The sequence below is a fragment of the Onychomys torridus genome, chromosome 1 (assembly GCF_903995425.1).
Source record: "Onychomys torridus chromosome 1, mOncTor1.1, whole genome shotgun sequence".
NCBI classification, from domain to species: domain Eukaryota; kingdom Metazoa; phylum Chordata; class Mammalia; order Rodentia; family Cricetidae; genus Onychomys; species Onychomys torridus.
This window is the reverse complement of record NC_050443.1, coordinates 62,253,529-62,280,012: the sequence shown is the minus strand read 5'-3', so window position 1 is coordinate 62,280,012 and position 26,484 is coordinate 62,253,529. Positions and strand designations below refer to the sequence as shown.

Here is a 26,484-nt window from a genome sequence, read left to right as displayed (position 1 = left end):
CCCTGCCTGGTGCTGACACCCTTTGTGTTGACCAGGTGGCTATAAAATTAGAATATCTAGATCAGCTTTGAAAATGGGGCAGCTCACAACTGCTTGGCAGCAGCTCTGAAGAAGTTCTGGAAGAGACAGGGCAGGCAAGAATTCCTAAGGGACAGATAGATGTCACCGGTCAGAATGGTGCAGTGCAGGCATAAGAAAGCTGAGAGAGTGGGTGTGTGTGTCCCAGACACCCTGACAAATACCACTGTGGTGGGTGCAGAGAAGGACTGGATGCCTGCTCAAACTCAGAGCAGATGCACAGAAAATGAACCCATGGCTCAGCATTGTGGGAAGTCCTTGCCAGACACTTCCTCCCTTTGCCTCCCTCTGATCCCTCTGCATCCCTCTGCATCCCTCTGCCTCTCTCTACCTCCCTCTGCCTCCTTCTGCCTCCCTCTGCCCTCCTATGCCTCCTTCTTCCCCCCTCTGCCCCCCCTCTGCATCCCTCTGCTTCCACGGATATTACATACCTACATGGTGTCAGGCACTGGGGATGGGAACACAGTAGTAAACAAAATGCATATGACCCTGAACTCACAGTGACTGTATGACCTAGTACAGCCAGTGGCCACAAGTGGTCATTTTACCGTTTTTTGTTTGTTTTTACATCCCAACCAAAGTTTCTTCTCTTTCCTCTCCTTCCAGTTCCTCCCCAAAAAGATTTTTAAATTTTTTTAAATTTATTTTTTGTTTTCAATACATCCCAACCTCAGTTTCCCTCTCTCCACTCCTCCTAGCCACCCCGCTCCACCTTCCCTCTCCCATAGATCTACCACTCTTCTGTTTCCTTTCAGAAAAGGGCAGGCCTCCCAGGGATATCAACAGAACACGACATAACAAATTACAACAAGACTGGGCACATTCCCCCACCCTCATATCAAGGATGGATGAGGCAACCCAGTAGGAGGGCAAAAGGTCCCAAGAGCAAACAAAAGAGTCAGAGACACCCCTTTCTGCTGCAAGTCCCATAAAACCACCAAACTAACAACCATAACATGTATCCTAAGGACCTAGCACAGACCTGTGCAGGCTCCATGATCTCAGCTGCACTAGCCACATTTCCAAAGACCCAGAATAGCTATGGATGGTGAGTGGACATGTCCGGGGTTGAATAAGAATGGCTCATCTATTTGAATGCTCAGTCATCAGGGAGTGGCACTATTTGAGAAGGATTAGGAAGTGTGGCCTTGTTGGAGGAAGGGTTCAAAAGCTCATACCAGGCCCTGTCCTCTCCCTGGGCCTACAGAACAGGATACAGCTCTTAGCTACTGCTCTAGCACCGGCTACCATGCTGTCTATCATGATGATAATGGACTAAACGTCTGAAACAGCATGCAAGTCCCCAATCAAACCCTTTGTCTTCTAAGAGTTGCCTTGGTCACAGTGTCTCTCCTCAGCAACAGAAACTGACTAAGACAGAATATCACATGAGGAAGCCCAGCCCCCAGAGTGTGCCCATCTTCACAGAAGCAGCATTGGGCAACACTGGTCAAGAGCAATGCCGTCCCTGCTCCCCCAGGGCAGCAGGAGCCCTCCTTTGAGAAAGCTAACCCATCAGTTCAAGCCTCTGCCTTCCCTGCCATCCAGGCTGACGGGGCAGAGAGGAAAGTCACAAAGATCGTTTTCCTCAAAGTGAAGGCCAGAAACCAGCTGGCACTGAAATAAAGTTAGTGTATTCAAGTAAGAGAGGCACTCCGCCATGCCGAAGTATGTGTGCCAGGGAAGCGGACACACAGTAAGCAAGGAGGGAATAAAAAAGATCTCCAGTTACTCTCTGAGTTGCAGGGTGGCTTCACCATAACATTGCACTTCTGGACAGGGACCTAATTGAGGTCAAGAACTCCATCCAGAGAAGAGCATAATTGTTTAGATTTAAAACAAGACAACATTAAGGAGACAAAACAAGAAGCTTGGGCCACTTATGGTGGCCCATACACTAAATCCTAGCACTCAAAAGGCAGAGGATCTCTGTGAGTTCAAGGCAGGCCTGGTCAGGGAGACAGGTGGATCTCTGTGCGTTCAAGCAAGTCAGAGCTATACAGTTAGACAGTTATTTCAAACAAACAAATGGCCAAAGAGATAGGTCAGTAGGTAATAGCACTGTCATAATAACATCTACCAACAGGAATCCACACAACACAGAAATAGGCTACAGACCACAGAGCATCAACCAATGAATCAATTTGAGGGATGAAGGGTTGATAAACTTATGAAGGTGAGTCATTAAATATCAACTGGAGGCTGGAGAGATGGCTCAGCAGATGAGAGCACTGGCTGCTCTTCCAAAGGACCCAGGTTTGACTCCCAGCACCCACATGGCAGCTCACAACCATCTGTAACTCCAGATCCAGAGGATTCCACACCCTCTTCTGGCCTCTAAGGGCATGAGGCATGTACATGGTGCACAGTCATACATGCAGGCAAAACACCCATAAACATAATAGAATCGTCATTTAAAATATTTTAATGACAATCAAATTTAAGAAATGGAAAATATCCAAAGACAGGCACAGAAAAGAAATGTATGTGGTCTGCACCGGGAAAGCTGCACGACCAAAGCAGATCTGTGGCATCAAACCTTAGCAAACAACAGAGACTCCAAAGGAGGGGGTCTCAGGCACACATGCCTTACAGGGAGGGCTATCACAGAGGAGCCTGCCAGAGCCACAGCCCTGATACCAATGCCACTGCAGCAGTACACACAGGGTGCTTCAAGTACAACCACCTGCTGAGCCACAGCCTGTCCAACCTCAGCTGACGACACGTTTATGCTGATCCTTACAACCTCAGCTGACATCACGTTTATTGCTGATCCTTACAACCTCAGCTGACATCACGTTTATTGCTGATTCTTGTAACCAATGAGAGCTGTTTCCAAACTGCTTCTTGACTCACTTGCCTCCTCACATACACAGTTCACTAGCACGTTTTTACACTGCAGTGTCTACTGCCCAACAGATTCATTCTCTGTGTACAACCTCACTTTGCTTGTTGTTTGGGCTGGCGGCACCTATGTGACATCAATGTACACAAATCAGATGTGTTTTTCAACCTTCAACTACAACACAGACTTAAAAAGAGTAAGAATACCCAGGGTTGCCAAGGAAATGGGAACAAGTGAGGACATAACATGAATAATCTTTGGGGGGTAAAAGTTGGGAATGTAGTAAATAGACTACTCCCCCAACAGAAAGGAACACCACTTTGCCGGCTTTTCACGGTATTTTTCCTCTCAAGAACACTGTCTCCAGTAGGAAAATAGGAAATCCAAGATTGTTCTGTGAGAGGAAATGTCAAAACCAGATTCCTTTAAATGCAACCAAAATCACACAAACCAGATGTATAGATATAGATATAGATACAGATTTTAAACCTTTAAGCACTCAGGAGGCAGAGGCAGGCAGATCTCTGTGAGTTCCACAAAGTGAGTTCCAGGATAGCCAGGGTTACGCAGAAAAACCCTGTCTCAAAACAACAGCAACAAAAACAAGCAAACTGTTCAGCCCTTTTGTCTCTATAGGCCATCACACAATGCTGGGACAGCCATCTAAAGATGAAGGGTCCAGGAATAGAAATATAAAAATGAAATTATAAACCTAGAGAAATGAGAGCTGATAGTCTTCAGCTCTGTCAACAACTGAAGGTTAACAGCTAACAATGGCTCTCTGCTTTCCAGCCAGCTCCTCTGTCAACAGCCAGGGGTTAACTTTTAATGATAACCCTCTTAACCCTTACAGCCAACAACTGCCGTGGACCAAAGTTAGCTTTAATAGTTGTTTCTATGTGACTCCGAGCATGTATTCCATGTCTGATGCTTACTTTTTACTACAAAAAGGGGCTTGAAACCCACCCCCATTGCCATAGTCTCAGAAGCCCAAACTCTGGCTGGGTCAGTTAACTGGTAAGCTTAGAATAAAGTTTACTTCTGGTTTTTAGACTTCAGTGGTTCGTACCCCATTGTTTGGGTATCCCCACCAGACCCAACAAAGGGACAGGTGTGTTCTCTGAGAACCAGAACTAGAAACACTGTGTTACTCCCCTGCCAAACTGAAATTTCAGTCCTTGAGAGCTTCTTCTGTTTTAATGTAACTCAAGCCAAATACAAAAGAACTAAGCCATTTCTGAAGCAACCTGTATTAAACACCCAGCTCCCAAAGTCACTTGCTGCAATCAATTTATTCCTAAGGCTAAAACCATCTCAAGCCACAGTGAGACACCTCAGAGAGAAGGTCTGAGCTCAGCCACCATTTGTCCATGTGGAGCCCTCAGTGTGCCAACTGTGTCATTTTTAAGAAGTTACACAAAGCCTATGTGCCTCAGTTTCCCCATCTTCAAAGTGGAGAGAGTAGTATCTTTGATGTGAGAGTTGGGAGTGATAAAGCCCACATGCAGTCAGATGCAGGGTCTCCACCTTCTTTGCAATAAAAATGAAATTTGTCACTACTTGTCAATGCAGAAGCATGAATTGATATCAACAGACTTCAAAGGAACAAAAAAATAAAATAATAGCTTAAAGGTAAAAGGATTAAAGGGGATTTTCGAAAAGATAAAAAGTAAATGCAGGCACGCAGAGATGTGGAGAGGGAGGCTCTTACAGGCCTCTGGTGGGAATGGAATAGTTCAGCCACTGTGGAAAACAGTGTGGAGGTTCCTGCATGGCACATCCAGCAGCCCACTGCTGGCACATACCCAGAAGAAATGAAATCAGCATGTCTATGAGCCAACAAATGCCTATATTTACTAAACTCTATTCACAAGGGCCAGAACAGGGAATCAGGCTGAGTGTCCAGCCAGAGAAGAATGGAGAGAGATTGTGGTACCGACCCCCCATGGAATACTATGACACCCTAAGAAGTGCTGTCATTTGTGACAGCAGGCACAGATCTCAGGGACATTATGTTAAGGGAAAGAAGCCAGGCACAGGAGACAAACACTATATTACATCACTTGTGAGATGGATCGTTTATCTCATGCTTAGAGAACAGAATAATAGTTACCAGACACTGGCAGAGGGGGGCTAGGCAGAAGCAGATCAATGGATGTAAAGTTAATAGAAAGAATATGGTTTGGTGTTCTGTGGCCCACAGAGTGAATATAATTAGTACCAATGTTTTATCTCAAAAACTTAGGCAGGAATTTGAATGAGTTCACCTTGAAGAAATGATGAAAGAGTAAGATGATGGATGGATGTTCATTACATGAGCTGATCCCTACCCAGTGAGCACATAAAGAAAGCATCAAAGAACCTCGTTATATGCACAAAGGTGTCAATTAAAAATTAAAAACTTATTTTCTGCTATAGTAGTTTAATGATATACATGACAGTTTTGAATACATAAATAAGAATAACTTGGGGAAATAGTTTTCTGCCCAAAGAAATAACTAAAAAAATTAATTTTCATCTTTTAAACTCAGACACCTCCCTCCTGCTATTTTGATACAGTTCACAACACTTAACTTTGGTAAATGTAATCACACTGATAAAAATATGAAGAAACTTGGTAACTATATAATATAATTTCAGATTTAGTGATAGTACAGAGCAGGCACTCCATCAAGTATCTCATTTACACACTAACACGGTGAACCCATATTAGGACATATAGAGGAGGTACTTACTGTCTCCATTTCGAAAATGAGAACAAGCATGTACACCAGTGTGCCCAAAGTCACAGAGCAGAGAGGTGACTAAGAAGTATCCCTTAGCTGAGGGAAGCTGATGGTACCAACATCCCCAGCACCTGCCTGTTCCCACAGTGTGAATCTATCTACAAGCTTGGGACCATTTATTGCCAGCACCGGCCACTCCCAGCCTTTAGGCCTTTTCCTCCCAAACCAAAGCAACAGCTTCAGCCCACAGGACATGGCTGTCAATGTCATAACTCGGCAATGACAGTTAGGGCAGTTGGAAGATCCGTGACCAGCTTCTACCTGCCTGTAACCCTCTCAGGGTCTCAGCTGTCTAGCCCTGTTCCCTCTAGAGAACAGTGCCAGTTCTAAATAGGAAACTAAATAGGGCACATGTGTGCTCCTCCTCGCCCCTGACTCTCTTCCCTACTTGCCTTCTGGTCTGAGGTCACCTTTGAAAATAATAAAAACAAACAAACAAAACCCTACTCCACACAACTCCTTGGTTCAAAGTCTGTTTACTGTGACACTCAAACCAATAATGCCATAGACACACAGCTCAGCTCTATACCATACCTCCAGGGAAGAGCAGGGAGGACATAGCAGGATGTCCTCCACGATGTCACACCTGCATCCCCCTCAACCCTTTGAAGGGGTCTGAAAACAATACACCTAGCCTTTAAATCATCAATGAAGCAAAGACTCTCAAGTGTGCAATATAAAATGCTATCCAGTCAGAGGTGGAGAAGAGCTGAGAATCACCAGTCCACTAGTGTGCTCACTCTGCATTCATTTCTTGACACTCAATCACCCACCTCACCCATGCCTCCTACCCATATGCTTTCCCCTCCTACAATGTCCCCAAAGAGTCCTAAGTGAGCAAATCAGGAGTCTTATCAAAACCCCTGTATCATAAACTAGGCCTTATTTGCCAAGACCATGAGATCTATCTTTTTTCTGGGAAAGATATTAAATAAATCTAATAACAGCCGATTCTTAAACATTTATGCTCTGGACTAGAGAGCTGACTCAGTCAGTAAAGTGACTGTCACATAAGCATGAGAAGCTGAGTGAAGATGTAAGAGCTGGGTACACGTCTGTAGCCCAGTGGTAGGAAGGCAGAAAGGTCAATCAGTCCCTGGAGTTGGCCACCCAGCCTAGCTGAGTCAATGAGCTCTGGGTACGATGAGACCCTCTCTCAAAAACCAAAGTCAATGTGGTAGTTTGAATGAAAATATCCCCCATAGACTCATGTTTTCAAATAATTGGTCCTCAGTTGGTAGTTTTGTCTTGGGGAGGTTTAGGAGGTCCAGCCTAGTAAGCTTTGAGAGTTTAAAGATGTGAACTCAGCTGCCACATCTCTGCTCTGCCATCATGGACTCACTCCCTGGAGTTGTAAGTCGAAATAAATGCATCCTTAGGTTGCCTTCATCATGGGATTTCATCACAGTGACAGAAAGGTAGCGATACAGTAGAGGATTGGGGCAGGAGGGGGCACCCAGCTCAGTGGTTAGGAGCACTTTCCTGTCCTATTTGGTCCACAGTATCTGCTTGGGAGCTCACAACCAACTATCACTCCAGCTCCATGGATTCCCATGCCCTCCACTGGCCTCCACAGGCACGGCACACAAGTGATACACATGCAGACATGCAAGCAAAACCCTCTTACACAAAATAAAAATAGTTTTACAGCAATTGAGAAAGATACCAACATCAACCCCTGACTTCCATACGTGTGCTCGTACATGAGCATGTAAATATACCACATACACACACACACACACACACACACACACACACACACACCACACACACACACACACACACACACACACACACACACACACACACAGAGTCTATGCTGGTCTTTCAATATTTTAACACACTTTATTTTTGATAACACGCACTAAGGAATTTCTCACTTAAACTAACATTAGTTGATTCCACTCCCAAATATACCCTCCATTTGACTTCCCTGAGAAGATAAATGTACCTTATTTCTTTGAGTATGTATGCCTAAAAACTGGCAAGGGTGCATGCGAACTGATCCACATGGTTTCAGCATGGGATTTCTGGAAAGCCTATGGAACCCTCGCAGTCTACACCTGTACCGACAGAAACTAGAACTTTCCATTGCTCTTGTACAAACTGACTCAGGTCAACTGAGACTAAAACTGTTTTCTTTTCTAGGGGCTACGATGAGCAACACGGCACATAAAATACACAGTTATGGCGGAGGGAAAAGACACACACAAGGATGATGTCACTCCTGAGAATCACTTTTGAGCACAGGGAAAATATAAAAAGGAAATGGACAGGGAAAAAAACCAGACTCCTTCAAAATGAGGCAGAGGAGACCTCATGATTCATGAGGAATGCAAGAAGTACTAGCAAAACTCCAAACAGCCTGCAAGCCTCACACAAGCAGGCATGCACTGTGGGAATCTTTCGTTGGCATTGGAACAATGCAGGTGTGAGGGCAGGTGTGAGGGCAGGTGTGAGGGCAGGTGCTGCACTAGCAGAAGTGACTTTGGGGGCTCCAAGCTGCCTAAACTACAAGGGAAAACAAACATGTTCCAGACCTAAGCCCTTCCTGGGTCACCCGAGGAGGAGAGGAATCAGATTAGGCAAATCAGATCTTTCAGAAAAGCACACACGTGACCAATGTGGCTCATTTCCATAATCCTACCATTTAGGAGGCTAAGGCAGAAGGTTCGTCCTGAGTTCAAGACTAATCTAAGCCTCTGCATGAGACTCTGCCTCAAAAAGTCAAAAAAACAGGTAGAGATGCTTCTGGGCAAAGATGCTCCTGAAACCTAAGTTCTATCTCTGCATCCACAAGGCATCAGGAGAAAGATAGTCCCAGAGAATTGTCCCCTAAACTCATATGGAAGGTATTTGTGTATGCTCACTCACAAATTAAATTAAATTTAAAATTAAAAACCCTACAACTTAGCATCTAACAAAACATGTAGTGTTTTGCCCAGGCCTCCAGAAATGTGCACATCACAGTACACTGGCACTGACCCCAAATGCAAAACAGGAGGGCGTCAACCTTTTCTGTGAAGGGCCTAGCAGTAACAGAGCTCAACTATCCCACTAAGTGCACATCTGTTACAGTATTCAGCTACCCACATAGTGCAAACATAAGTGAACATCATGTATCCCAATAAAACTTTATTGATGGACACAACAAATTGAATTTCATGGAATTGTCATGGTTCGCACAATTTTGTTACCCATTCTGAGTTGAAGGGCTGTTCAAATGAACAGGCAGTAGATATTATTTTAATCTGTTCAGTAGCATACAGACAATGGGCAGGGGGCATCTGGCACAGATGACCTTACATTATGCAAGGACTCAGCATTGCAGGGCAGAGGACAGAGGGAAGCCATCCTGACAAGCGCTCTTATACACTGTGCTGTCCCCAAGTCCTGGAATGATGTTTCCCAGCTGTGTGACCTTCAGTGGGTTCTATTTAACCCTACCATGATGTCATTCTCTCTTCTGCAGGGGGAGGGCCACCACAGCGCCTTTCTGATACAGTTATTGTGAAGACTAAGGAGACCCACAGCCTCCAGCACATTCCGTACAGAATTTCTGTGAAATAAGACTAGTTAGTATAATCATTAAGACTTACGCAATGGTTAAGACTCATGCAATGGTTGATTTAATGCAAAAAAGTTTCCCCTAGATAAGAAGGTTTTTTTGGGTTTTTTTGTTGTTGTTGTTGTTGTTGTTGTTGATTGTTTTTTTAGTTTTAGAAATCTTGACTCCCAATTCTTCACTTATAAAAAAGCCATCCTGAAAGAAAGTACATGTCTGCATTATATACAAAACTAAAAAAAATAGTGAAAATGTTCATTCTGGCATAACATCCCAGGGTTCAGCTATCAGGAATCTGGAAACCCCTGGTTTCTCTAAGAGGTGTAAGCTCAGCTGTGAGGAAGAGCACACACAGAAACAGTCACTCACAAGTCACAGAGCAAGGGTATGAGTGAGTGGCAGCTGGCGAGGTCTAAAAGGAAAGCCCAAGACAAAGTCTGTATGACAGACACTGTCATTATCCATGTGTGTACCAGGCTGGGGTAGCAGGGACAGGGGCAAGCCACAAATCTGGACAGGAAAAGAGAACGAATACAAAATGACCCTTAAGCTAAGCAAGTAGTCCTCGCCCTGGCTTTGACAATGGAAGGGAGGTTTCCAAGCAGAAGTAACTGAACAGGTGAAGGCATGAATGGGCAGAGATTTCTAAAGGATGGAGTCGGGTGGGGGTGGGGGATGGGTGGGGGGGGGGGGGGGGAGGGGTGGGTATTAGCCAGGGTGTGTGTGGCTATAAGCATCTCTCCATTAGAAATGTCCCCATATGTGAAAGTATAATATCTACCCAGGCCATTGAGATGAGCCTGGGGGTGGGGGGTGGGGGTGGGGGAGAGTTAACAGGTCAAATGTATTCTGATGGCCACAGAGCACTGTGTTCTGTTAAGATAGGAGCCACCTCAGCTGTGAAGCTGGGGTATTCAATGGGGATAAATAGGATGGGGGTGTGTGGGAGCCCACAATGATTCCAACTTGTGGTTTGACTCAAAGTCAGAAAGTCAGAGTTTATGTTGCTCTCCAAGGCTGCAATAATAGGGTGCAAAAGCATGGTTACCAGGTAGGTGTCTTATACTTCAAGGTCTAATCACAAGATGCTTTCCCGTGGGGTGTGGTTACTAGGGCGTTTTGAAGGCTCTACACTTGGTTGTACATTGTGCTTTGATCTTGAAAAAGGGAGGTCTTTTGCCTCTCCCCTAGCTAGTGTATAAAAAGCCCATTAGAAATAAGCTCGAGGCTGCTGAGTATTGACCCAGGGCCCTCCTGGAGTTATCTTTTTCTTAATCTGTGTCTATATTTCTTCCTATTATTTCCCAATTCCTCACTCCCCCTTCAAGAGACCCTTCGATAGGTCAGGGCTGAACCCCAACACTGGGTCCCAACAGAGAGAGAAGGACAGTGAGGGAGCATCCACACGGGACTTAGCAAATGGATAGTGAGGTATAAGGAGCCACTGAAATGGGAAGTTACAAAAACAACCAAGAAGGACGGAATCCTCTAGATTCTAGACAAGATGGATAGTGTGGTCTGCAGGTCTCTAATGACTGCTCAGGGAAAGGTTGCCAGTTCCAAAGCCGAGAACAGTCAAGGAGCAGGGAGGAGAGAAGGCAAAGAAATCCTGTACTAGCACACACACTGTCTCCCAAGGATGCAGATGAGTAGGAGAGAATGGCGACATCCACTGTGCTGTCAAACACTCCCGGAGTATTTGCCTATGCCCCGTGGATCACCTGCGGACTTGGAACAAGTAGTGATACACACAGAAGTGCACAGGTTCAAGGGTTCTGACCCAGTTCTTTTTTAAAGCAACTGTAAATGTAAACCAGTGAAAGTTGTCTTGTCTTTTCTGTCCTGAAGAAGAATTAACTTGCCAAACTGTGTTCATTGGTCCTTAGAAATCACGTGTTCCCAACACAAGGACTATCAGCAAAAGTGGAGCCCTTTGTGGAGAGATAAGAAGGTTTTGTGAACTTGAGAATGACCTTTGGCCTAGCTCACTGGATACATTTAAGGGTCATAGGAAGGAAGTACGCTGGTCCTGACACTCCTTGGAGGTTATTCAAGTTTCTCATCTGGTATCATTTATTAAAATTATGAGTATGCTTTTAACAGATTACTGTGAAGATTGAGTTTGTCGGTACCTACTACAGTCAGTGCAAACAAAAAGCGCTCAATAAACAAACTCTGGGAATGATTCCAGATATCCCCCCAGTTATAGATAAGGAAGTCAAGCCCCAAGGCAGGTTAAAGTCACACTTACAGTGACAATGGGACACCAGTTTGCCTCACTCTGAGTCCTGCTACCTTCCTGGTATTCCATGCTCTTCCCCTCGCAATGAACTCCAAAGAGTTTAGCTGTTCTGTGATGTAGGTCTATTAGTAACCCCTTTCCAGCAGAGGCAATCAACTCCCATAGTTCTACAAGCCCAAGACATAGTCAAATGCAAGCTGGCAGCCTGTGTGGCCAAGCTCTGTCCACTATTAGCAGGGGTTCACCTCCTGCTGAGTTGGCATCACAAAACACTGTAGAAGAGAACTGAGTGATGGGCACATTTGGTTCAACAATGCCTAGCCAGAGGCAAAAGGAAAAGACGAAGAAAGAGAAATCCCTGTCTCCCCAGTGGTCCTATCTCCTTCCCTTCAGAATCTACTGGGCCTCCATCCCTACAGAAAAGATAAGTGAAAGCCGTGAAACCTTGTGTTGGAGACTTTGCTTCTCGTGGCCACATGATGGAATTTTATTTCCACTCCATGACGTTTCTGTGTTGCATGTTAGCCTTGCAGTATCATTCCAAGGATGGTCATCCATCAGATCAAGCAAGAAATCTTAAAGAGCCGAGCTATGAGTTCTATGAGCTATGGCAATGATGCCTTTTCATGGAAAAAGCCTGAGTCCAAACACCAATCTGAGTGGTAGGGATCCAGCAGGGATAAAGTTCAAGAACATTGGTTAACTTCCTTTAACCAAATTTTATGAGTCATCTGAAACTAAGTTCTGCCATACGCATGTCACTTTCTCTTCTGAGATGCTAATGTGCAAAGGACCAGCCAGGGTAGCATTACTGCCTCAAGAGAAATAACCACCCATTCTTGAGCCCTGTCTCCACATATTGCTAAGTGGGTCACTATGAGCAAAGCCTCAGTTCTACTTCATCTCTTGCCAGCTTTTGCACAGCCATGTGAGGCTGATCTCTCCAGTCAAAGCCTTTCTTCCACTGGTCCACACACTCGGGACTGGCAGGCCCACAGCTCTCTGCCCTTGCCCTGATCATGCCACAGCATGCCACATGCTGCCAGCTCTTGACATGGGCAGAAGCTCAGGTCAGCTCAGTCCACTCCACCTCCCCATAATTTTTCTGGGAACATCCGCACAGAAGACCAAGAACCATCTATGTGAGGACCCATTTGGACTCCCGAGCAAAGGTACTGGCAACGCCAGGTGCATCATCTACCCAAACCTGATAGAAAGACAATCTGTGGGTAAGTGATCGAAGCCACTCTCTTCTGCAAGATATTGAAGCCCAGCACACGGCAACGAACCAAGCTTGTTCTTCACACTCTGACTTTTAGTACCCACAGCTTTTAGAGTTTAATTACCAATATTTCAAAACTATGAAGTCTCATCTAAAAAACAAGACTTTGAACATCCCCTCCCAAAATAAGGAAGAGTTCAGCAAACTGTAGGCTAGAAGAATCAGAAGCAGGCCACCCATCAAGGCCCCAGCTCACCATCATCACTGTCTGCTAGATGTTCATGAATACTTCTTCCTGAGTACCCACTGTGTGTCAGTCAAGGGAGGCTTGAGACACCATAGGGAGTAAACAGGATAAGAAATGATCCAACATGAACATCAGATAATAAAGAGGGGCTTAAAATTGGATGACATGAAGGACTTTTGCTTCAGAAAGATGGAGTAGGTGTGCTTTCCAAATTCTTCCCAGGGACTAGAGATAAAGCTCTGGGCATGGTCTACAGCACAAACACAGGAAGACTCAAGAGGAGACAAGAGGCATACTGGTCAAAGTCACTGGGCATAGCCAAAAAATGGCATGTTAGCAAGTTCTGTAATTATTAGAGCTGCAGAAACCAGCAACCTGAAAATGCAAGGGAACTCAAAGAAACAGTGTTCCAAGAAAGGCCTACTCTCTCTCAACCACAGAGCAAGCAAGTGGCCAGCTAGAGAGGCAGAAAATTCTTAAATAGTAACTGCTTCACCGAGGCCACACTGCACAGAAAGAAAAAAAATTAATGATAGGTGGATGATAGATAGATAGATGGATGGATGGATGGATGGATGACAGACAGACTGACCAATCCTGTGGTCCCACAGTTCACATCAACAAAGGGTGAGAGGGAGACTAGGCTTTTGCCTTTAGCCAGACTGTGACAAGTTGACTTACCACTGTCCCCTCCTTGTCCACAGTTTTAAGTAGACACGTGATACTGTCATCCTCACAGCATAGTAAAAACCCACCTTCTCAACCTTGAGTGTCAGTGGAGGCCATTTCCACTGGAGGTTCCTGCCCTCTTGTCCAGAGGAATACATCAGATAGGCTGAGTGGAGAGCCAGTTCATCCATCATGACCAGTGGTAAGGAGACCACCCCTTCCGATGGTGTAGACTGAGACCAAGTGGGGAGCAGTGGCAAGGTATTTCCACCCCTCACAGATAGAGAGACATCAACGGGGACCTGGTGGGCATAAGAATCCCAGTCCCTCAAGAAGGAGGAATTCCTACTTCTAAAGTCAACAGTGTCTTAGGAACCTAGACCCTTCCTCCACCCGGAAGGAATATGATAGTAACATTCCCCTCCTGAACAGAGCAGTGTCAAATAAAACCAACAAATCACAACCATATAAGTAAGATCCAGAGCCTCATGATAGCTAACTGCCCAGATTTCAGTGGAAAGTCATTCATTCCAAGAGTCCAAGAGATTTCAGGTTGAATGAGGAAAAGCAACTGGTAGGGGAACACCAGGATGACAGACCGATTACAAGTGCAGCATCAGTCTTTAAAGGGAGCAGCAGGCAATTTTCAACATGCTTTAAATCAATGAAACAACAAGGAATCTCAACCAAGATGCAAATGAGATGCTAGAATTGAAAATTCTGAAGTCAGAGTTTAAAACTCTGTGTGCAGCTCACCCAGAGTGTAGGAAACAGAGTGTGGACTAGGAGACAGGGTCATAACAAATTACCCAACCTGAACAACAGAGAAAAAATAACCTGGGAGAAAAGAAGACAGCCCCGGGGATATGGGAGATGATAATAAAACATTCAACATTCATGTCACTGCAGCCCCAAAAGGAAAGAAGAAAGAGAAACAGGCCTGTTAAACACGCAGAGAAATAGTGAGTGAAAATTCCAAATTTGGCAGAAGACGTAGCCTACTGACTCAGGAAGCCCAGTGAACAGCCAACAGGACAGAGATGAACCCTTCCCCGACCCGAGACACAGCACATCACTCATCTAAAAACTAACGGCACTGGAAACATCTTGAGACCAGAAACCGAAATGACATCTAACCTCCAGAAGGTTATACACTACACCAGATCACAGCCAAAAGATGAATGTGACACAAATAGCCAATAAACAGATCAGGGAAAGGCAAATCAAGCCGACAGTTAGCTTCCACCCACTTCAGTCCACACAGCTATTATCAAGAAAACAAATGAAAGCAGACGCTGAAAGGATGTGAAGGGGTGGGGGGAGCCCCCACACACCATGGGGGGAGCCCCCACACACCATGGGGGGAAGCCCCCACACACCATGGGGGGAAGCCCCCACACACCATGGGGGGAGCCCCCACACACCATGGGGGGAGCCCTCACACACCATGGGGGGAGCCCTCACACACCATGGGGGGAGCCCTCACACACCATGGGGGGAGCCCTCACACACCATGGGGGGAGCCCCCACACACCATGGGGGGAGCCCCCACACACCATGGGGGGAGCCCCCACACACCATGGGGGGGAGCCCCCACACACCATGGGGGGAGCCCCCACACACCATGGGGGGAGCCCCCACACACCATGGGGGGAGCCCTCACACACCATGGGGGGAGCCCTCACACACCATGGGGGGAGCCCTTACACATCTTGGCAGACATGTAAATTAGTCCAGGTACTATATAAATCATTATGGAGGTTCCTCAACAAAACTTAAAACAGAGTTTCTATATGATCCAGCTATACCACTGCCAGATCTATATACACAATGGATTCTGAGTCTGTGTGCCACAAAGATACCTGCACTATTCACAATAGCGAGCTATCCAGAACCAGCTGAGGTGTCCAGTGACAAACTAATGGATACAGGACATGTGGTGCGCACACCCAATGGAGTTTTATTCAGCCATGAAGAAGAATGAAATAATATCAGCTGCAGGAATGTAAGTGGATTGAGAAACCATCATGGTCAACCAGACAGTAGAAAGCAAATCCCTCCTACTTTATTGTACAAGCAGAAGCTAGATTTAGAGAGACACAAAAGTAGAAGAGACCACTGGGGTGAAGGAAGGACATTGGCGGGCAGAAAGATGGGGATATGATTAAAGCACATTATGTATGTATCTGAGAAATCTCACAAGGAAACGCATCATTTTTATGCTTATGTTTTATGCTTATATTATGCTTATATATATTTATGTTATGTTTGATAACAATAAACATATAAAAATGTCAATAAAAGAAAAAAAAAGCTTTGGACCAGAAACAATGGGACAGCACCCAGAACCGGAGAGGCGGGTGCAGAGCCCCGAGCAGCGAGCAGCGCAAGCTGCCTCTGGCGCAGGCAAACGTGGAAGCGATCTGGAGGAGTGAGATTCCCGGGAGCTTCCTTGTTTGATGGTGGGAAGTGTGGCTGGCTGCCTGTGACTGGCTGAAGCCTGCTGAGTGTAATACTCTGGGGTAGATTTGGTGTAAGTATTGGTGAAATTATTAAGGCCACTCCACATAGTTAAAAGGGAGGTTTATTTTGTGGAGTAACTTACAAATGAAGGGATAGGTTGTAGGGTCTGGCAAAGGTATGGCGCAGTCTGGCCGTGTTCTCTGGAGAACTCTGCTTGGTCTACCTCCAGCGTCCAGGGTCTGGGAACCAAGCGAGACCTCTCCTCTCAATCCTGGGTCTTCAGCTTCCTCCCTCAGCCCTGCCTTGTGGGGGTTGGAACTTCCAGGCCAATGCTGGGATGGCTACCCACTATGTGTAAATTGTAATATTGGGGTTCATGGGGGAATGCGAAGGGCAGCCTCAGCTGATGGCCTCCTGCTTGTTCAACTTAACATTGAGGAGGCCAGAAGAAAGTGCCACAATGGTTTCCAAGGGCAGAAAGAAGAATTGTCACCACAGGCCATCCGTCCACAGCAGAAATCCTTCAGCAGTAAAGGAAAAGCAAAAGCATTCTCAGATGAAAGAAAATTAAGAGATTGCCACCAGCCCCTTATACTGACAGAATGTCTATAAAAACAAGTTCTCAAACAACAACAACAACAAAAGGTACTAATAAGAGAGACTTGGACCATCGGAAAGGAAGACAGAACACAGCAAAACTACAGAAGCAATAAACCACTTCCCCTCTTGAGCTTTCTAAGTAATTTTTGATGGCTAAAGCACAGATTATAGCAGTGCTTCATGTGCGTCTGGGTGAACAGAGGATACAATGAATGCAATTACACTGGAAATGGGGAGGAGATGGGAAACAGAGGAAAGCAAGTCTTCTACATTCATCTTAACTGTTAAAATGACAATTCTGGCAAGCTGTGACGGGATGCTTACATTTATCCTAATAACTAGAATAGTCACTACCAATCTATACAAAAATATTCATATGAAAACACCACACAGAATTCAAATAAACTTCAGCTAATACCCAGAAAGATGGAGCAAAAAAGAAAAGAAATTCAAAACAGAGTCAGCAAAAATAAATTAAAATGGCAACCTTTAACCCTAACATGTAAATAAGTACATTAAATGTAAATGGCCTAAATACAACACTTAAAGAACATGACAACTGGGGTTTGAATTTGAATGTTCCCCTCAGGCTCACATTTTGAATAGTTTACCCCCAAAGTGAAGTATTGTTTGGAAGACTACAGCAACTTTAGAAGGTCAGGCCTGGCTGTTAGAAATGGGTCACTGGGGGCAGGCCTTTGAAAGTGGGTTCTGGACCTGCTCCTGGTCAGTACCATGTAAATGGCTGCCTTCCACTGCTTCTATCACTACAGAAGGAACCACTCCCACCACCATGCTTGTCCCTTATGACAAATGGAAACCACTCTGAAACTGTGAGTGCAAAGATTAACCTTTTCTTCCTTGAGTTCTCTCAATCAGGTATTTTGTCAGAGCAAACAACCAATGCAAAATCTGACTGACTTTGTCCAAGCAATGCACTTCAAATATTGCAATAATGGGAAGGCTGAAATCAAAGCAGAACTGATTAGCTATATTAATATCAGATAGACATGAGAGCCAAAAACACTGCCACAGTGGAAGCTGATTTTAAGTTTGGGTTTTATTTTTATATGCAACTGGAAGCCAGGAAAGACCTATCACTAGACTAGCATGGCCTTAGATACATTTTTGTTTTATTTTAATATGTATTAATTGTACATATTAATGGAGTTTATATGGTGTTTCAATAGATACACATAGCATTCATTTGCTTTCTTATCTCTGGCTTATTTCACTTAACAAAATATACTATAGTTATGTATTTTATAAACTACAATGACAGGATCTCCTTTCTTCTTTGTGGCTGTATAAGAATCCATTGTGTCATATTATCTTTACCCATCCATCCAATGAGAGGCACCTAGGTTGACTGTGTAACTCTTGTGACAATAACACAGATGTGCAGGTGGCTCTTAGGAACACTGCTTCCCCTTCCTTTGGTTATACACCCAGAAGGGGAACAGTTGGATAACACAGAGTTCCACACTGTCCCCGACAGGGGCTTTTTAAATTTATGTCTGCAACAACAATCGATGACTGGTGACTCCCTTTCCTCTCCAGCATTTTCAATCTTCTGTTTGCTCGAGCTGTGTCTTTTGAAAAGCAACCGGCCATGGTGAGTGAACAGACTGTATGTAGGAGGGCAGGCGCAGAGTCTATGATGGAATGGGAAGCTGCTGCAGCCATGGGGCAGGGGAGCTAACCAGAGCAGACCAGCCACAGCAGAGCTGGAGAGCACCCGCTGAATTAAGGACACACTTTCAAAGCAGAGCCAGAAAGACCACACCACTGAACTGATGATGTGACGGAGGAATGGAGGCCCAGTCCTAGGCTTTGTTTTGATTGTTGTATTTTGTTTTGCTTAAGGGGCTGAATGGATGTTTGAGATCACTAGAAGAAAGATACAGGAGGAAACAGACAAAAGTTCCTGTCCATGACTCTCAACCGTACTATCTGAGAGGAAAGGTAGAACTGATTTATGTCTACATTTAGGAGGAGCAGCTGAGCCAGAAATACAGTTTTGAGAGTCATTGGTGCATATGCTGTATTTAAATGTGGGTAAGCCTCCTCGAAAGAGTGCAAGTCTAGAAAATGGGAGGCAGAGGAATGGCATGGCAGCGCTGTGCAGTCAAGGAATTAAGAGCCATTACAGAGCCTGGAGGATCTGCCTGCTGACTGAGCATAAAGGAACTCTGGCAGGTGCTGTACTCAGAGCACAGCTGACTGGTCAAAAGTTGCTGAGAGTTCAGATGGGGAAGTGACCATCAGACTGAAGGACACTGAACACCCAAACATGTGTGGCCTCAAAGGACAGGAAAAAACTCAATTGGAATGAGTTGAAAAATCACACGGTTGGCAGAAATCCAAGAGAGGGTGTGAGCTTCCTCAGTGTGCCTGCTGATAAAGGATAGGGGGTGTGGGGGTACACAGCCAAGAGGGGGTTATCTTTTTGAGAAATAGAGAACTCATAGCTACATGCTGATGGGAATGACTCGGGAGAAAAGAAATGTACTTAGGAGAATTGCAGCCACAGGCACAAAGCCCCCAAAACAGTGAAAATGAGGGGGGCTGGGCTTGGAGGCACCATAGAGTGACTAGACCCCATACTGGGTTCCTTGTTACACCCAGAGAAGCAGAAAAACACCTCCACATGAGCAAACAGGGGGCCTCTGAACTACTGAAGTGCAGCCCAGAGCAGAAAGCATGAACGAGGAGCTGTGACTCAAATATCAGATCCACCAGGGAGGACCCGCATCCAGAGCCCGAAACAGTCACAGCTCTGCTCCTGGCAGGGAAAGCAACAGGAGTCATCAGTACTGGATGGGGGTGGGGGGGTGTCTCCCTGAACCATACAAAATGGTGCCTGACAATAACCCCAGCACTGTGGAGGTGGAGGGTCAGGAGTTCAAGGTCATCCTCACCTACATAAAGAATTAGGGACCAGCTTGGGCCACGTGAGACTGTCTGAAAAAGAAAGAACTAGAAAGAGAGAGAGAGAGAGAGAGAGAGAGAGAGAGAGAGAGAGAGAGAGAGAGAATGAGAATATGAATCAGGAGCTGGGTGAGAGACACCACCAGGAATGATGGAGGGCATCAGGTACAACAGTGTGCATGCGATGACCCTGGGAACCACAGAGGAAGAGGCCAGTGGGAGGCCAATGCTTCAGAGAATTGGAACAGCTAGAGTCTAACATTACCTCCACAATGAATCCCTTCCTCCCAGCCCAAGGCAGCTCTTCCCAGACTTAACTCTGCTGAGTTCCACCATCCACATCACGTTCACCTGTTACTTAGCTAAATAAAGTATCCATTCTGTTTACTAATCACTTTGTTTTCTGGGTAAAGCCTGCCAGTCATCATGTCCCAGTGCACATGACACACACCTCCACATACTTAATGTTGGGAAAAACAATTTGCACTCGATGTACTTAATAAAGCTAAGAGCTGATCTTAACAGGAAGGAACACTGCTTTCCAATGTGCTTTAAAAGCAAATCCCAAGAGACCCCTGAGTTTTACTTTATGGAACAAGAACTGTTTGGGTTATATTGTATCTTTCAGTTATTAAAAACTCCAATTTTGTTTGAATATCTACTCTAGGACACTGGCTTTTAAACCAAAGTGCACAGATTTATGGATTAATTTGTCAAACAGTCTGTGTGAAAGACAACAAGAATGTTTCATCTTTAATATATTCTCCGATGCATCTAAGAGGAAAAAAACAAATCATTATGGATTTTACAAAGTGTGTTTCTATCTATTTCTCTAACAAAAAAGTGAAACAAAAGACATTCATTGTCTCCCCAGAGAATCTCATCATTTATTAGGGCCATCTTTCCCTGAAGCATTTGTCCATAAATGGCCAGCCTGCAGTCAATGTCTGCAGGGGCATCTGTCAGGGCCGCTATAGCCACTCAGCCTTCTTCAACTTGATGCACTAACAGAGAAAGAACAAGTTACCAAAAGGCTACATTAAGGGCTTTCCCATGACTGTGTTGTCAGGTCATGTGACGGAGGCTATGGGCACTGCCACAGAAAAACACAAAGAGGTAAATTCAACATGCAGCCTATGACACTATGAACTCTGGGTGGCTAGACTCAGGAGGGGAAGAGAGAAGGAGCGATACTGGTCCCCGGACTTCCATGGGAATATGGCACAGGCCCTAGGAGGCTAGAAGGTCCTGGAATGAAAAGAGGATGTCTATTAGCACAGCATCCAGGCCAGAGCATCCATCCACAGTAGGGTCTGGGCCTCCCTCAGCAACAGTGACTACTGTCAAGAGAAACTACTATGAAATAAAGCAGAGCCAACCTGATCAGTGAATGACCTGAATCAGATGCACTACCAGAGTGTACCTTTATTGCTTAGCAAGAAGCCACGGAGGCAGCTCTGAGCTATTTGAATTGGCTTCTAGCAGCTCCACCTGCATCCCTGCAAGAAGAATAACTGGTTCTATTTAAAACTCTGCGAAAGAGTTTTAAAAGTGTTCAGTGACAAACTTAAGAAACCTGGTACAATGCGACGTCATCTCCAGGCTGACAGTTCATCTTTGGGGAAGGAAGCAAAGGGCTCTGTTCTCAACGGCAGGGAAGGGGTTAGAAAAGAAGGAACAGTTAGCCAGGGTGTTGAGTCATTTTACCACACCATGGACCTGATTCCCGTACTTATAAAGGGTACATATTACCTTTTGTCTCTCTCTGAAACATTTTAAGTAAATTACTTAAGACTTTCAGCCAGGTGATGGTGGTGCATACCTTTAAATCCCAACACTCAGGAGGCAGAGTCAAGTGGATCTCTGAGTTCCAGGCCCCTCCGGTCTATAGAGTGAGTTCCAGGACAGCCAGCTACATAGATTAAACCTTGCCTCAAAAAACAGAGAGAGAGAGAGAGACAGAGAGAGAGAGAGAGAGAGAGAGAGAGAGAGAGAGAGAGAGAGAGGATCTAGAACTGAGACACACACACACACACAATCTAGACGGAGAGATGGATGCACAGACACTGTGTGTGTGCATGTATTTACAATTCATATACTATGCAGCTCATTTAAAGTGTACAATCCAGGGGCTGGAGAAATGGTTCAATTATTAAAAGCACTTACTGCTCTTCCAGAGGACCTGAGTTCAGTTCTCAGCACTCACATTGGGTAGCTGACAAGCACCTATAACTCTTGCTCCAAGGAATCCAGTGCCCCTCTTCTGGCTTCCTCGGGCACCCACACAGTACATAACACATACAGAGAAATAATAATAATAATAACTCTTTAAAAGTACACAAGCAAGGGTTTTTGTATACTCAGAGTTTTGCAAACCTAGCACCATCAAGTTCAGCCCAGGGACCCAACTTCTGAATCCTCTTGTCATTCATCAAGCAGAGAGAAAAGCCAAGGAGGCCCAGATGGGTTAAGTCCAAGGTCGCAAAGCTGATCATGGCAAGGAGCCAGCCCTGAATCCCTGGGAATTATTAAGCCATTGACATTATCTGGGACTCCCTTTCCCTGCCCTTGGGAAAGCTGGGAGTGAATTAAAGCCCTCTGTGAAAATGTTGTTTGAGAACATCTGGCATTTCTTATTACTCTGCTCCATCGTATTAAATTAAACACAAACCAATTTTTCCAAGCCTGTTGCACTGCACAGTTTCTAAGAAAGATGTCTAGAACTGAGCTGGGGGTGCAGCTCAGTCAGAAGAGTGCTTGCCTAGCATGCAAGAAACCCTGAGTTCAGTCCTCAGTACTGCAAAAACTGTGCATGGTGCTGCCGTCCTGTAACCCCAGCCCTGGAAAGAGAGAGAAGCGGGCCTCAGAAGTTTGCAATCATTCTTGGCTGGGGAGCCAAGGTAGCGCTAGATCAGGCTACGTAAGACCTGGGGGTGGAGGAGGGAAGAAGGGGAGGATGGAAATATCTAGAACAGGTTTGAACCAAGTACTTTAACCCCAAATGCAGGTAAGTTCAGGGAGAATCTGTGATGTCTCACTTTTCAAATGAAGTACAAATAATTTCAGTGAAAGGAAGTAAAGATTTAGACCAGTGTTTCTTAACCTCCCTAGTGCTGCAATCCTAACGGTTCCTCATGTTGTGATGATGACCCCCCCCACCATACAATTACTTTGTTGCTACTTCCTGTCATTTTGCTACTGTTGTGAATCGTAATGTAAATATCTGCTATGCAGGATAGGTTGAGAACCACTGATTAAGACTCAAGGTAGGAACACACCCACCCCAAAGACAATGATGACTGGATGTACTCAGATCCCTCGAAGGTCTCCTCAAAGGGGCTCATTTCCTGCCAGGGCTAACGAAGACAATGCCACAAGTGTGGCCAACCGTTACTCAAGCATGGCCTTGTGGGCAGAGGCTCTGCGTCTCCTGGCTGCCCAAGTCAGCTGCTCCAGTGTTATGGCAGGAGTAGATGCTAACTACCACAGCCTTTAAATGCCTACCTGCTCGGACTCACTCTCTCTCTCTCTCTCTCTCTCTCTCTCTCTCTCTCTCTCTCACACACACACACACACACACACACACACACACACACACACACACACACACACACACGAGTTATTCCTTCTGAACCTCACTCATTTGTTACATACACATTTATGGAGCACTCATGCTCAGCAAGCACCGGGCTAAGCACTGGTCAAGTGTGGCGCCCCCTAGAGTTTTTATTTAGACGGCCTCAGCTCTCCCATTTTAAAATGTCCATTTTAACTGGAATTTCCCCCAAATCAGTACTTCCAGTTCCAGACCCCCAGGGCAGGATTCGCCTATGGCCCAAAGGCCAATGACAACTGGATATGCCACAGACTTCTGGAAGTACTAGAGATCCAACATTGGATGGATCCACCATCTCTGCCCTCACCCCACCAGTCTCTCCTCCAGGATGTCTATCACCCTGAATAGCACCACTGTCCGCCCTAGGTCCCCTGCTGGGAACAGCCATCACTCAGTTTCCTTGTGGACCAGCTGTGACTGAGGGGCTAGCGGTGTCTTTCCGCCTGGGATAGAGAAGAAGAATTTTTTCTAATGCCAGCTGCAATCTCAGGATCGGTTTGTGGGAGAAGCCGGGATGGAGCATCGCCACCGAGATGGACTCCAAACGCAATCTGTCCACCTGGGTTCTAGCAAAATTGAGGCTGGGGAGGGGGTGGGGGCAGGGCAACAATTCCGCAGGTGCAGGTGAACAGGTTTTACACCGTGGGCTCTACCACTGCTAGAAAAGTGTAGCGTTAGGATGCAAATTTGCTTGTGGTGTACACACACACACACACACACACACACACACACACACACACCTCTCTTTTCTGTGTCCCTGTTTCCAGCTTCCTCTGCTCAAAATGCCCCCCTCCCACAGCCATAGCCACAATTACTTCTCATACTTAATCCCCAAATGCCTTGTCTTCACCTCCTGGAAGCTTCTCATGAAGCCCCTCACTGAGTCAGTCACCTGCCATCCTCTAGCGCGGAGGTGTGTCTAGCGCGGTTTGTTTACGTTGTGTTTTGGGTCTTCCCATCACACTATCATCTCTTTGAGAGCAGGAGCCTGGTGCCAACCTCGAGCCAACCAAGGACCGGCAAGGAAAGGACCACAGAGAGGAGCCCCAAGCCCAGGGAAGCCAAGGCAGGGACTGACTCCAGCCAGGGGGCAAGTACAACGCCCTGGGGAGCCCCCCAACGGACAGACTGGAGATACCAGGGCAGGAGGGAGGCCTACCCGGGTGGCGGTCCCGGGGGCTTTCCTCCCTGCGCTCATCCTGGAGCCCACCACCTCCGATGTCTCCACCACCAAACCGCTCGTATTTACAACCGCCAGGGCGCAGCCGAAGACCCCCGAGACTCAGGGGAGGAGGCACCACCGCGCGCAGCGCGGAGCGCGCGACCGCTACCCGCCCCCGCGCCCTCGGAGGCGACCAGAAACCCAGCCTGAAGGAGGCCGATGGGAACCCCGAGTCCATGGCCCGCGCGACCCGTGGGGGGGACACCGCCTCCAGGTCTCGCTTCCTCGCGCCTCCCTACCTGGCTGGCTTTGTGGAACTGCTTTTTGAGCCCCGCCACCGACATCGCGGCGGCGCCCTGCCCGGGGGTGGTCTCGGGGCTCCGCCGGGCCACGCGGCCGCGACGCTGAGCGGAGCGGGCACCCCGGGCGGTCCCCGCGCGCCCCACGGCCACGGCCACCGCCACGGCGCTGTCACACTGGCACACGCGCGCGCGCAGATAGCAACACTGCGTTTCGAGGTTCGGGCGCGGCCTATTGGTCGAGCCTCGGCGGCATGCAAATGAAGCCACTGGGACCGCCCACGCTTCATTGTTGCGTGGCGACCCGGAGCGCTTGAGCCAGGAAAGGGACTAGTGGAAAGGCTGGCTGTGGGAGGTCCACGGGATGCGGAGAGCCTCTCCGGACTTCTTTAGGCCAGCATGGGATGCAGCTGGCTCTGAGACTGTTCTGGACCCGAGGTCTTCTTTCTACTCTTCTGGGACTTGGTGTGAAACCTGCCTTCACTCACTGGCAGCAACATCATCTCCCCTCCCACACACACACCCTGACCTGCGAGTTTTGGATAGCCCAGTGATATGAGGAAGGATCGTTGGGATGTTGCATCTCTGGAAGAGAAACACTACAAGAACCAGGATCTGTGGTTAGGTGGGAGGGAGCCGGTTGTGGGAATCTAGGTGTGTGCTTTAAGCTGAGTCTGCCTCAGCAGTTTGGGAGCCCTGGGAGGGAGTTACTTGGTGGTTTACTAATAAACTCAGACTAGTCTCACAGATGAACTGAGCCTCTTATCAGCTACACACTGTAAGATGCCGGAAACAAGGTCTTCCATTCCTCTCTTTACCAGAGATTTTGACAGATGAGTGTACAGTTGTGTCCTTTACACCAGGCCTTTTCACGGGGTCTAGAGGTCATTGATGAACAGTGAATGCCCAGCCACAGAAACTGAGCTTTACATCAATTCATGTACCACCACCAAGACCACTAGTTTCCTTGAACGTGGCCTTTCAAAGCCCCTATGGCTCCTAATTCCTATATCCACTTTAGCAATGCTTCGTTCGCACTGGAACAAACAATCCAGCTTTCAGTCTCTACCTAAAAGAAATGTCACTCTATGGACCCTCCCCAAATCTGGTCTAGGGTTACCAGCTCTCCATTTGTCCTGAACACTTGCAGTCCACACCTGTGCCCGGGCTTCTGTTTGCCCCTAGCATTTCTCCACTACTTTGGCAGAGTGAGTTTCAACAGTGCCTAGGTTTGCTCACAATGGCTGGGAAACTGTGGAGTCAATAGTGTTCTTCCTCTGATATGGGAGATGTGGGCATCTTCTTAATGGGCATCTTGGGACAAGGTTAATGAGTCTGACTCAACACTCTGCACCTAGATGGCCAAGGGCTAGCTGACACCAGACAGTGGTTGTCCCAACCCCACAAAACAGGTTCTGGGAAAGATGGGTCTCCCTTGTCCTGAACTAGTCTATGGCTGGGTAGGTGCTCAATTGTTGACCTCTTCTGTACTCAAGAGGAGCTATAACAGCACAGGCTCAACCTGCACCCTCTGAGGAGTCAGATTCTTTTTGAGGCTGGTGATTGGCATTTTACCATGGCTGATAGTTTTATTAGGTTTGTGAGGGATTTTATTTTGTTCTGTTTTGAGGGGAAAATCACAGTTTGAAGGGAACATTCCATTGGGGGGATGGCAGTGCAGTTAGCAGTGGGAGCCATGAGAGTGTGAGGTCATGCTGCATGTACAGGCAGTAAGCAGAGATGAACACTGGTGCTCAAC

At 46.5% G+C, this 26,484-nt stretch overlaps 1 protein-coding gene across 1 annotated transcript in view; it reads right to left on the bottom strand.

Moving 5' to 3' along the window:
* Sh3gl3 (SH3 domain containing GRB2 like 3, endophilin A3) overlaps positions 1 to 24,930 on the bottom strand; it is a 126,357-nt gene extending 101,427 nt beyond the window's left edge. Inside the window, exon 1 of the mRNA XM_036185873.1 lies at positions 24,726 to 24,930. Coding sequence (XP_036041766.1) covers positions 24,726 to 24,770 — 45 coding nt within the window. The 5' untranslated portion in view covers positions 24,771 to 24,930. The remainder of the gene's footprint in view (positions 1 to 24,725) is intronic.
* Positions 24,931 to 26,484: the final 1,554 nt, after the last annotated feature.